This window comes from Mirounga leonina, unplaced genomic scaffold (genome assembly GCF_011800145.1).
Source record: "Mirounga leonina isolate KUSES-001 unplaced genomic scaffold, KU_Mleo_1.0 Mir_151, whole genome shotgun sequence".
NCBI lineage: Eukaryota > Metazoa > Chordata > Mammalia > Carnivora > Phocidae > Mirounga > Mirounga leonina.
This window is the reverse complement of record NW_023270377.1, coordinates 929,376-939,179: the sequence shown is the minus strand read 5'-3', so window position 1 is coordinate 939,179 and position 9,804 is coordinate 929,376. Positions and strand designations below refer to the sequence as shown.

The 9,804-nt window shown below is 57.3% G+C and overlaps 1 protein-coding gene across 1 annotated transcript in view; it reads right to left on the bottom strand.

Moving 5' to 3' along the window:
- Positions 1-4,200, bottom strand: part of LOC118012618 (aquaporin-12A-like) — a 12,474-nt gene extending 8,274 nt beyond the window's left edge. The window contains 6 exon segments of the mRNA XM_035008320.1: positions 748-779; positions 781-865; positions 868-1,101; positions 1,104-1,412; positions 3,009-3,200; positions 4,125-4,200. Of these exon segments, the coding sequence (XP_034864211.1) occupies positions 748-779; positions 781-865; positions 868-1,101; positions 1,104-1,412; positions 3,009-3,200; positions 4,125-4,200 (928 nt within the window).
- Positions 4,201-9,804: the final 5,604 nt, after the last annotated feature.

Sequence of the window (9,804 nt, the reverse complement as noted above, 5' to 3'; positions counted from 1 at the left end):
GAGGATGGGAGGAGTATGGGGGGATGGGAGAATGGGAGGAGGATGGGAGGATGGGAGGATGGGAGGATGGGAGGGGGATGGGGGGATGGGAGAATGGGAGGCGGATGGGGGATGGGAGGATGGGAGGAGGATGGGAGGATGGGAGGATGGGGGTTGGGAGAATGGGAGGATGGGAGGAGGATGGGGGGATGGGAGGATGGGAGGAGGATGGGAGGATGGGGGATGGGAGAATGGGAGGAGGATGGGACGATGATGGGAGGATTGGAGAATATAGGGAGGATGGGAGGATGGGGGGAGGATGGGAGGAGGGTGGGAGGTGCTGCCCTCTCTGGAGACATAGGGAGCCATGTAGGGAGGGGTGGGGGGAAGAAGAAACAGAGGGAACTGGGACTCTTGGAAGGAGTGGCAGAGGACTCAGGAGCTTCCAGACCAGAGTGTGGGCTGGGCCTTGGAGAAACGGCACTGGCTGCCCACCCGCCCCGGCTGCAGATGCTCTGAGATGAACAGGAACAGTCGGAGGGTGGAGAGACCCAGCTGGGAAGGACAGCACTGACCGGGGCCAAGCACCCCACCCCAGTGCACCGTGTCGGGTCCCGCTGGCTGCCATCCCACCACCACCAAGTTCCCAGGAGAGGGCCGTCGCAGTGCCTGGGGGCCGGCGGTCCCCCTTGCTGCAGCCTCTCTCCTGGGTGTCCACGTGGGTGCAGAGGCTTCGACGTGCCCGGGGAAGAGGCAGCCAGGGCTCACCTGTGTGGGCCGTGACGGTGGCCAGCAGGGCCGTAGACAGGAAGACTGTTCCGGAAGCGGAGGAGGGTCAGGTGGAAGAAGAAGGCACAGACAGGCGCCTTCCACCGCGTGCCGTGGGCGCGGACGTGCGCAGGGCCGAGCTGCAGTGTACGTCCATGAGGCTCTGGAGGACGTGCAGGTCACTGAGCTCCCAGGCCCAGTGGAGCCGGCTCAGGGTGCAGGCCGCCTGCACGCCCGGCCCCTGGGCCGCTAACGTCAGCAGCGTGCCGGGCAGGGAGGCCTGGGCCAGGAGGAGCTCCTGCAGAGACACGGTGGGGTTGGCTGCGGCCCCGTCGCAGGTCGCCCCGTGCACCAGAAGAGCAGCGTCAGCAGCAGGTTGGGGCCAAAGGCCCCCGCCCAGGGGCCCAGCTCCACCAACACCCGCAGCTCCAGGCAGCAGGCCCCCAGCTGGGCCGCGCCCACCGCCTCCCGCGCGAAGCTGGTTTGGGTGCCCGCCGGGAGCAGAGCCTTGGACACCCTCCTGGCCGCCTGGCAGAGGGCGAAGGTGGCAAAGAAGGAGAGGGACACGTTCAGGCCCTGAGGGCTCCACGAGGAGCGGGGCCGAGCAGGGCTGCTGAGCTGACATGTCAGGGCCCGGCCCAGCCCCAGCCCCAAGGACGGTGCTGCTGTGGGAGAGTCCACCTGGGCGGGCTGCCCTGCGAGCCCCACACCTGTGCCCTCACCTCCAGATGCACCTGCTGCCGGCGTGGGAGCCGAACGGGATGCCCCACGGTCAGGTGTCCTCCCTGGGACATGAGACCCACCAGGCCCCCGGCCCCCCTCCCTGTCAAAGCCACCACTGGAGCTCCATGACTCAGCCCCCGGGGTCTCGGCTCCTTGGGCACAGCCTGGCAGCTCCCTGCACTTGTGTGCTCTGTCCCTCCCAGGTGAGGATCCCCGGCTCTGCCTGAGCTGCGGGCCCCCTGCCACCAGGTGAGGGCAGCTGTCTGCTGGGCCGGGTCTTCCCACCTGAGGGAGGGAGGGAGGGAGCCTGGGTGCTCCAGCCAGGCTGCCAGGCTGCCAGGGACGCCTCAGGAAGCTGAACCTGCAGAAACGGCCCCACCACACCACACACGTTAGCTTTTCTGACCAGCAACATAGACAAAAATGCATCTCTAAGAAAGCCTGGCTGGTGCGCACAAACCTGAGGACCTTGGAAGAGAAGCCCCGGCCCTCGGTAAACAGTGATTCCCTGTGCGAGGCCCTCCTGGGCACCCCTGTGGGACACGGCTCTCCAGTCCAGAGACTCCGCCAGAGACGGTCCCGGACACCGGCCAGGCTTCAGGGACACACGCCTGGAGGTTGTGGTCTCAGGGGCTTGAGGTTCCGGCACACCACAGTGACCCCAGCGGGCCATGCCCCTCAGGGAAGAGTGGACATCAAGCAGCCGCACTGGGTCGCTGAGGGCGGCCAGCCCCCGGTGGAGGGGTCATTCTGGGCCCGGGGAAATGGCCACTCTGGGGAGGGGGTGGGGGTTGGGGGGCACTTGCCAGGGGAAGGGGCTGGGCTGCCAGGCCGGGGAGGGGAGGGGAGGGAGCGGCTGGTGAAGGCCCGGGTTGAGGCCTGCTGGACGCAGCATGGCCATGGGCCACACCAGGCCGGCCCGAGGCGGTGGGCGCAGCGGGGCGGGGAGGTCAGCAGGGCAGGTGAGAGCCAGTGGTGCCTCGGCCCCCTACCTGCGTCCCAAAGCCCGAGACCTGCAGTTGGCCGTGGGCGTGGGCTCAGAGCACAGCGGCTAAGGCCCCACGATCTAGACACCGCCAGGGGGTATAGGCGACCCCTCTGCCCCCCTCCCCTCACCTGTGCCCACCTGGAGGACCCCCACGGCCTGCAGCAGCACCTGACTTCTGCCCACACCCCTTTCCCATCCTGCTGTCCCCCTGCCCCTCAGGAGAAGGTGGGACCACCCATCAAAATCCTCTGCATTTCCTTCCAAGGAGTTCAGCTAGCACAGCCGCCGGAGAAGGTGCTGAGTATGACGTCACCAAGAGGAGGCGATCCGAGAGCGCCTGACGCCTGAGGGGGGCCTGACGCCTGGGGGACCATGGCAAAAGTCCCGGCTGTGCCCCAATGGCCCTGCCACCTGCAGCATTGCAGGGTGGCCAGCAGGCCCCCGTGATCCGAGTGGGGCCCCAGCTCTGGACCTCTGGATCCACATTTACAAGGAGGCCTAAGGATAGCTCCGTCTTTTCCAGGAGAACCATCTTTCATCTCTGGCGTGCCTCTGCCTCCCTGATGGTCCCTTTGTTTGTACTGTTCCAGCCCAAAGGCTCTCCCCGACAGCCCCGCTTTGCGCAGCTGGGGAGACTGAGGTCCAGGAGGGGGGTCCGAAGCATGCAGCACAGCGGCTGCTTTCTGGTTGTTGCAGTAGATGATCTTGAGGTCCAGAAATTTCCCAGAGTGGGGGAAGGTGTCTGGGCCCCGGGGGGCAGGGGTGAGGTTAACCCCAACAGGAAATCCCCCTGCTGCTCCCCCTGGAGGACCGACAACCGTCCAGACTCCAGTTCCAGGGAGGGGGGATGGGGGTGGGGTGAGGGGGCAGGGATCTGTCCCGTCCTCCTCTTCGGCCCCGGCCATCTCAGAGTCACGGGCAAGCTCTAGAGACCTGGAGTCTGGGAGCGGAGAACCGGGGCTCCCTCGGGGATCACACAGACACCCCCTTCCACCCTCCAACAGGCGGGGCCCGGCCCAGGGAGAGCACGCAGAGCGCGGTTTCAGACCCGACGACCACACCTCCGCGACCACGGAGCCTCCTGGCTAGGGCTTGGTGGTTCCTCCCGCTGAATGATCAAGGGGAGCTGATTTTGTATTTTCACATACTTTGTAACTTTTAGCTAAAACTCAAATAAAGCGAAGCACACCGGCCTCAGGAGCGCACGTCCACGCCGTGCCACCCGGACAAAGCCAGGGCAGGGCGCCACTGCCGAGAGAGACTTTCCGCACCCAGCCTCCCGCTGACCCCGCCGCTCCTCGGATGCCTGTTGTCACCGCGCCACGGTCACGCTGCTGAGTCTGCCGGCCTCGCGGGGCGGTGGGGGCGGCGTGCCTTCCTTTCAACTGCCGCCTGGAGTTCCGTTTGGTGGACGGATCGTAGCTTGTTCATCCATTTTCCCGATGACGAACTTCAGGTTTTCTCAGTTTTTGACTAACACAAAGAAAGCTGTCGCGAGCACTCACCCACGAGTCTCCACAGACAAACGCCCGGAGTGCTCGGGACCCTGGGGCAGGGGATTGCTTAGCTTTAGGAGGTGGCGGCACAGGTCACAGGGCTCCCCAAGGTGGGCGTGGCCAGGAGCGGCGGGGGGGGGGGGGGGGGGGGGACAAGCGGTGTCTCCAACAGTCGGTGCCCTGAAGGCCAAAGCGCATTTCCTCTTCCGCTGAGTGCTCATCTGTCCTTGTGGTGGCCGGCTGCATTTCCCCGACGACAACTGCACACGGTCACGAGCTCAATGCACGCTCACCTACCGCTCCTCAATATTTTATTGGGCTGTATATCTTTTTCTGATTGAGTGCTAATGATTCTTCATGTATTCCATATGTACTCTGGATAAAGTCCCTTGTCTTATAATTGTTTCACACATATTTTCGTCCAATTCCATTTTCTTTTTTTTAAAAGATTTTATTTATTTATTTGAGAGAGAGAGCAAGAGTGGGAGGTGGGGGGAGGGGGAGAGGGGCAGAGGGAGAAGCAGACTCCCCGCCGAGCAGGGAGCCCGACGTGGGGCTCGATCCCAGGACCCTGGGATCATGACCTGAGCCGAAGGCAGACGCTTCACCGACTGAGGCACCAGGCGCCCCCCAATTCCATTTTCTTAATGATGTCTTTTGATAAATACTTCTAGAAGTTTTACAGCCTTGTGTTTCACATTTAGGGCTAAAGTCCATTCTGACTTAACTTCTTAACTTTTGTGAAAGCGTAAGATGGTTTTGTTTGTTTTTTGCACTCAGGCGTCCCGTGGCTCTGGCCCCATTGTTGAAAAGACTGTCCGGGGCGCCTGGGTGGCTCAGTCGGTAAGCATCTGCCTTCGGCTCAGGTCATGATCCCGGGGTCCTGGGATCGAGCCCCACATCGGGCTCCCTGCTCTGCGGGAAGCCTGCTTCTCCCTCTCCCACTCCCCCTACTTGTGCTCTCTCTCTGTCAAATAAATAAATAAAATCTTTAAAAAAAAAAAAAGAAAAGAAAAGACTGTCCTCTCCCCATTGAGTTGCTGTTGCTCCTTTGTTAACATCGGTTGACTATTTGCATGGATCTATTCGGTTCTATTGATCTGTCTATTCTTTCGACAATACCATGCTGTCTTGATTTTTGAGAGCTTACAGCAAGCCTTGAAGTTGGGTAACGGGAGTCCTGCAACGTTGTTCTTCTTCGGTACAGGGCAGGCTTTTCTGGGTCTTTTGCCTTTTCCTATAAATGTTAGAATCAGTTCGTCAATATCTGCGTAGTTTGCTGGGAACACATTGAATCTATGGATCCAGCTGGGAAAAATCCACATCTTAGCTATCCTGAGACTTCCAGTCCAGGAACACAGAACGCTCTCCATTTATTTAGGTCTTCTTTGATTCCTTGTGTCAGAATTTCGTAGTTTCCTACGTACAGATCCTGCGCATTCTGTTTGAGCTTTACCGCCTACGCGCTCATGCACACGCTCTCTCTCTGTCGGTACTACCGTAAATGCTGTTTTGTTTTGATTTCAAATTCTAGTTGTTCATTGCTGGTTTATAGGAAAGCGATTGACTTTTGTGTATTATCTCTGAGTCCTGTGACCTTGCTATAATCTCTGGTTAGTTCCAGGAGTTTTTTGGTCAATTCTTTGGGATTTTCTTCAGACGATCTTGTCATCTGCAAACAAAGACAGTTTTATCTCTTCCTTCCCAATCTGTATGCCCTTTCTTGTCTTATTGCACCTAGAATTTCTAGGACAGTGTCGAATAGGATTGGTGAAAGGACCTCCTCACCCTGCTAAGTCAAAGGGGTAAAACCTCCAGTTTGTCACCAGTAAGTATGACGTCCACCGTACGATTTTTGCAGATGTTCTTTATCGAGTTGAGGAAGCTCCCCTCTATTCCTAGTTTGCCTCCTGTCCCCACGACCTTGTTATGGAGAAAGCTCTGGACACATTCTAAAATGACTACTCTTCAGTTCCTCCTGATAAAGACGTGAGGGGATTTTTCTCCACTCTTCACGGTGAGAACTTGGTGGGCTCCTTCTGGTAAAAGCCACAGGTCCCTCTAAGCCTGAGGAGTTCCGCACCTCCAGCTAGTCCACACTGGGCATCCAGCAATGCAGAGTCAAAACTGCCGTCCCCCAGTGTTCCTACGCAGCTCTGGCCCCAACAGCTTCTGCACCCACTAGCGGATCTCAGCTGGGACCGTCCGCGCTCCTTGCTCCGGATTCTGGGGGACAATTTGCCCTTTGACCTCAGTTCTCTGACAGATGTGAGAAAACTCGTTTCTGTTTTTTAAAAATTTCTATTGTTATGTTAATCACCATACATTACATCATTAGTTTTTGATGTAGTGTTCCATGATTCATTGTTTGTGCATAACACTCAGTGCTCTTTGCAGAACGTGCCCTCTTTAACACCCATCACCAGGGTTCATGTATCATATGACCTCACTGCTTCTGGTTTTATTCAGCTTTTTTCTTGTTAGGATGAGGCATCGTGGCTGCTAAGATCTTTACAATCTGAGTTGATGACCTAATGTTTTCGACATTTAGGAAAATCAGAATCCATTAAGGGGCCTCTTGATTGTCTCTTCATTGGATCTCCTTCCTTCTCTCATCTTACAGTTTATTTGTTGAAGAACTGAGGTCACTTTCACATGAATTTTCCCATGTTCTGGATGTTTCTTTGAGGCCAACTGTGCTCAGAGACTGATCCTTGTCTTTGCTAATAGTTTATTTAGCACAGGTCCACGTGGGAATTATAATTTATAGTAGTAATAGTTGCCAAGCCAGGAGCACACAGGATGATGTCTCTTAATAAGCCAATAAGTAACATTCTCCAGACAACAGTCGATTGACGCACGATTGTTCCAGGCAAAGGGGAGAGGACAGAACGGAAGTCCTACTGAGTTGAGGGGTACCTTCCTGCAAGTGGGTCCTCAGAAGAGGCAGCTTAGCCAGTGAGAGCGGACGTCCAGCTGCAGGCACGAAGCCCAGGTCCCCTGCTGCAGAGCACACTGTAGGGGAATGGAGGTGCCGTGCTGGCTGGAAGAGGTTCCCTCTTGGGTGTTCTCACCACGGCCGCCAGGCACCTTGCCGCGCAGGAGCCGATGCCCCAGGTCTTGGGGGAGCACTGTAGATCAGCAAAGGATGGCCTCGCCCAGACCAGACGTTCTAGGGATGTCCTCGCAAGCTCTCGATGTTTGAAACTTAAATGCCCACTCGTCGCGGCCCCTCTTCCCTGTGTGCCCATCCACAGCTGCGACGGTTTATGGACCACGGATGTGGAAAACTGCATCTTGGCACAGCTCCCTCGGCGTCAACACATTCACCCCGAGATCAAAACAACTCGCCTAAGTCACAAACCAACACACGCACGGGAGCTTGACGCCTGCAGCCCCCTGGTGTCCCTCTCTGCTTCTCCAGCAATGGGATCAATTTCAGCTCCAGTTTTCTTTCAGCCACCCTGTAAGGTGTGGTTCCACAATGAGGCGGATGTTGTCCAGATACCTTAGATTTCCAGTTAGCCGTTCTTCATATAGAATTTTTCTATCTAAATACCACTGTTGTCTCTCCTGACTGAAGCAAGACGTTTGGTCCATTTCCAGGTGATGTCGTTAAGGGCCAATCTGCACGGAAGTCGAGTATCTTATTATTTGCTTTCTTTCTGTCCAATTGCTCTTTGTGCCCTTTTCATTTCTTCTTTTGATTGATCGGCTATGTTTTTATTGCCCTATTGGTCTTTTTTATGACCTCATTGTCTGAAGGCTTAGTTAGCAGTGGATATTACATTTTGTCAAATGCTTCTCCTGTGTCTACAGAGATGGCGATTTTTCTTCTGTTAGTTTAATATGATGAATCACACGGATTAGTTTTTGAACCAACCTTGCATTCCCAGGATAAACTCCACTTGGTGATGACAGTATTATCTTTTTTACGTGTCATTGGATTCCATTTGGTAAAAAGTTTTTGAAAGTATTTGTTTTCTATGTGGATGCAGGATACTGGTCTGTAGTTTATTTTCTTGTAATACCTTTGTCTGGTTTTGGTATGGGGTAACGCTGACCATACAGAAAAGCTGTAAGGGCGCACGAGCGACACGCACGGGTACAATCCAGGTGCCGAGGGGAGCAGGTGGTGCTCCCGTGATAAACACCATCTTGTCCCTCACACCCCTTGGGCTCTCCGCCCCCACCAGCTCTCCGCCGTGGGGAGTGCGTACTGCCTCTGGACAGTGCTGGACATCTGGCCCCAGTGGCCGTTTTTGGCTGCATCCAACAGACTTCACACACAAATAAAGCCACAGTGGAGGCCCGCAGGTCTGGTGTTGCATAAGGAACCACATTTATTTCTTAACTGGACAGAATTTTAAGTGCACACACACAGTACAGGAGCCTAGAGCCTAACACTCGGGTTCAGGACGTCAGGGAGCTAGAGTCGTTACGTCAGGATGGTGGTTGCAGCGCGGGGCCAGGGTGTGCCGCACAATCACATATGTACAAGCTACAGGGGAGCTCGGGGGACGGCTGGAGGCAGGAGGCTCAGGCCCTCAGGAAGCCACACCTCTGCTGATCCCGGGGGTAAAAGGAGGGCGCCTTCTGGGGCCCCGCGCGGGAGGGAGCTGACAGGGCCAGCACGGCAACCCTGCTCGCCCCTGGACCAGCAGCATTCGGGAACTCTCCCCGAGTGCTTTGCCACGCCTGCCCCACAGGTGCGGAGGAGGGACCAGGACTGACGGAGGGCAGCTCGCTGCAGCCACCGGGGGCGTGGGGGCGTGAGCATGTGATGGTGAATGGGACGCCGGCACCGTAGGAGTGACGACTCAGAACGAGGCGGCCTCGGAACCCTCAGCCCTGGGGACTAGCCTGGATGCACTGGAGCCTAGCGGTCCCCCGCCCTTCCTGGGACCATGGCCAAAGGAGCTCACCCTACCCTGGAGGAGACAGAGAGCTTCTCTGGGTGCGGATGGCTGTCCCTCAAACCAAAATGAGTGGCCTCGAGCGTTAAAACAAAAACCTCCCAGAGAGATGGCTTTCTGGATCTTTCTTCCTTCCCCACTTGGTGGGAAACAGTCAGGTCTGACTTCCCCTCTGCACCCCACAACGGGCAGACCCTCAGGGGCCCCCAGATCAGCCTCCCGGGTCACAGATGTGAAGGGCACGGCCCAGTTTTTTAAATGCTTGTCCCCCCTAAAGTGACATGTGGGTAGCTTCTGGCAAGGGCAGACATGAGGAGACCAGCTTTTCCGACTCAGATTTCCCTCCCCAGCAACTCTGAGGGTCTGGCTGTGACAACGGGGCTGGGGTTCCCAGGCAACTGCCAAGTGCCACCAGGCCAGAATTAAACAGTCCTTCGAGCACCTCCATGGCCGTGGAGGCTCCCGAATTTAGGGTGACTCCCAGAAACCCTTGCATGGGCCCGCTTCCTTCAGCCCACCCCACGAGGCAGGTGCTCTGTAGGTTGGCTGGCCTCAGATACCTGCGTCCCGGGTGCGAGGGCCTCCGACCCTCCGAGGCCACAGCTGCAGGCTGGCTGACCTGAGCGGGCTGTGGCCGGGGCCCTGCACCTCCGGGCTCCCTGCGGGGAGGCGGGGCTCCTGGGACCCGACTCATCCTGGCACAGCTCCCTCCCTTCCTGGTCCTCCTCCCTGCCCTCCAGGCCATTGTAAAAGCCAGAATAAGTGCTTGCTCTGGACCGTGCTGCAGCCCAGTTCTCTTCATCCAGGCCTAGGAACGTCTGGTTCCTGGATGACGTTTGATTTCAGCCTGGGGTGTGAGCCCTCGTCTGGGGGCCTCCAGGGAAGGCTACTGAGCCCTGCGCCTCACAGATGTGGTTTCCCGGGCCGTGTCTTA